At 44.9% G+C, this 2,474-nt stretch overlaps 1 protein-coding gene across 1 annotated transcript in view; it reads left to right on the forward strand.

The window, feature by feature from the left end:
* IMP3 (IMP3, U3 small nucleolar ribonucleoprotein) overlaps positions 1 to 737 on the forward strand; it is a 1,210-nt gene extending 473 nt beyond the window's left edge. The window contains 1 exon segment of the mRNA XM_005882827.2: positions 2 to 737. Coding sequence (XP_005882889.1) covers positions 2 to 229 — 228 coding nt within the window. The 3' untranslated portion in view covers positions 230 to 737.
* The last annotated feature ends 1,737 nt before the right edge of the window (positions 738 to 2,474 follow it).

Below are 2,474 nucleotides of genomic sequence, written 5' to 3' on the forward strand. Positions count from 1 at the left end.
CCGCCTGCCCACCGTGCTCCTTAAACTGCGCATGGCACAGCACCTCCAGGCCGCCGTGGCCTTCCTGGAGCAGGGCCACGTGCGCATGGGCCCCGACGTGGTCACCGACCCCGCCTTCCTTGTCACACGCAGCATGGAGGACTTCGTCACCTGGGTTGACTCGTCCAAGATCAAACGACACGTCCTGGAGTACAATGAGGAGCGCGATGACTTCGATCTGGAAGCCTAGCTGTCTTTCCTCCCCACCCTGTCACCAGTGCTGCATTTTATAGATGGGGAAGCTGAGACCGGATGCTGGAGATTCTGTGAATGCGCTTTCCCAAGAATGTGTCAACCAATCGTCGTTCCTTAAGAACTTGGCTCCTTAGCTGCTGGCCATGCTTACAACCAAAGGGTACACCCCTGTTTTCTGAAAATTTTCTTAGCCCTTGGACTATTGATAAATGGCTGCCTTGAAACAGTGGGAAGCGGTTTTGTGCTGCGCTAGGAATTGTTAGATTCTTGTACTTTTAATATTGTAGTGTGAAAGCAAGAACTTTGCGCCCACCCCCGCTTTCCCCTTATTATCTCATAGCAGGACAGTTAATTTAACTCGAATTCTTGCTCCTGGTGATTAACTTGTGTACGACCATGGAGAATTTGGTTTTAAGTTTTCATAAAATGGGGTGAGAGTTTAGTGTTTAAAGGAATGCTTTTTTAATGCCAATAAATAATTCAACTGCTTTGTAAGTGCAAAATTTTGCCTGTCTGGTTTTCTCACAGAGTCATATCTGTAGTTCTTCTTTGCTCAAGAACCCAGAGAAAAGGAGCAGGGTCAAGGATCAGTAGCTGCCTGTCTGAGTCCTGCAACAGGGAGGACATGTGAAGCAGGGTTTTGTACAGGGCTGGGCAAATTTGTGAGTTTACCAAACCCTTCCTGGGAAGGAGTGTTTAAGCAGAGCTCTCCCCCCCCAGGACTTCCTGTTGATATTCCAGCCCTAGGAAACACCATATTAGAGGGCTGAAGTGTTTGCCTAAGGAAATTATCACCCTGTAGCTTGACCATTTAGCACAGTGGTTCTCAACCTTCCTAATGCCGCGACCCTTTAATACAGTTCCTCATGTTGTGGTGACCCCCAACCATAAAATTATTTTCGTTGCTACTTCATAACTGTAATTTTGCTACTGTTATGAATCGTAATGTAAATATCTGGTATGCAGGATGTATTTTCATTGTTACAAATTGAACATAATTAAAGCATAGTGATTAATCACAAAAACAATATGTAATTATATATGTTTTCCGATGGTCTTAGGCGACCCCTGTGAAAGGGTCGTCGCGACCCACAGGTTGAGAACTGCTGATCTAGCAGTTAGAAGTGGCCCAGGAGGTTCCTAAAACTTAGATGTTCTTAGGAGTGGGAGAGAGTTGGAAATTAGAGAAGGGAGACACCTGGTTTTACAAGGAGAATAATAGAATGCCAGGACCAGTGTGATGACTTTTACGTATGTCTCCTCCATTTCCCCAGGTGTGAGGCAGCACGTGTTGAAGATACAATGAAGGGAACGAGGCACTGGGGATGGCAATAGCAAATGCTTTACTACATGCCAGGCATGGTTTTAAGCACATTACATATCTTAACCATTTAACCCAATACTCCTATGAAGCAGGGAATCCAATTACTATATTCTCTACTTTTCAAGTGAAGTAACCAAGGGAGAGATGGGTCAAATAAGATGCCCTATATATATACATATTTATTTACTAAAAATTGAAATAGTACATCAAAAAATTTGTTACAATTCAAATTTTTGAAAATCAGAGAATCTAGTTAATGCATCCTGCACTAATCATGCTCTAGCCAAACCACCCAATGTTTTCTTTTCTACATTCCTTCCACACAAGTTTGAATTTTCAGCCCAGCAGAGAAACAGCAGCACTAGGCAATGTTGTATGAATGTTTGAGCAAGGAGCAGGCATTGAGCTACCAAGGCTTGGCTAACACTCCTTGATGCCCTGTCTGTGCTAAGCTGCCATTTGCTCTTCCCAACAACCCCTAAGGTAGGTGGTGCTATCCATACCTTTTCAGTTTGGGAGACAGAATTGGGACTAGAACTTATCCAAGGCTGGCATTCAAGTCACATTCATTCATGTGACAACAAGGGCCATGTTCTTTTCAGTTCTATCCCTTTAGAAATGGAATGAGAGAAAATATTACTACTCCTCAATTCTAATGGCTAGGCACAATCTCATCTCATTTAAGGGGTGTTCTCAGGGCTCACAGGCTTAGGGATCTCATGAAAGGAGAGTTTGGTGGCTCTAGAAGGCAGGACCCACGGCCCTGGGCAGGTAGCTCAATTGGTTAGAGCAGTGGTCGGTAAACTGTGGCTCGCGAGGCACATGCGGCTCTTTGGCCCCTTGAGTGTGGCTCTTCCACAAAATACCGACTTCTGCGCATGGGCCACGAAGTTTCAATCGCACTGTATGTGCGCGC

The sequence above is a fragment of the Myotis brandtii genome, unplaced genomic scaffold, assembly GCF_000412655.1.
Source record: "Myotis brandtii unplaced genomic scaffold, ASM41265v1 scaffold74, whole genome shotgun sequence".
Lineage (NCBI taxonomy): Eukaryota > Metazoa > Chordata > Mammalia > Chiroptera > Vespertilionidae > Myotis > Myotis brandtii.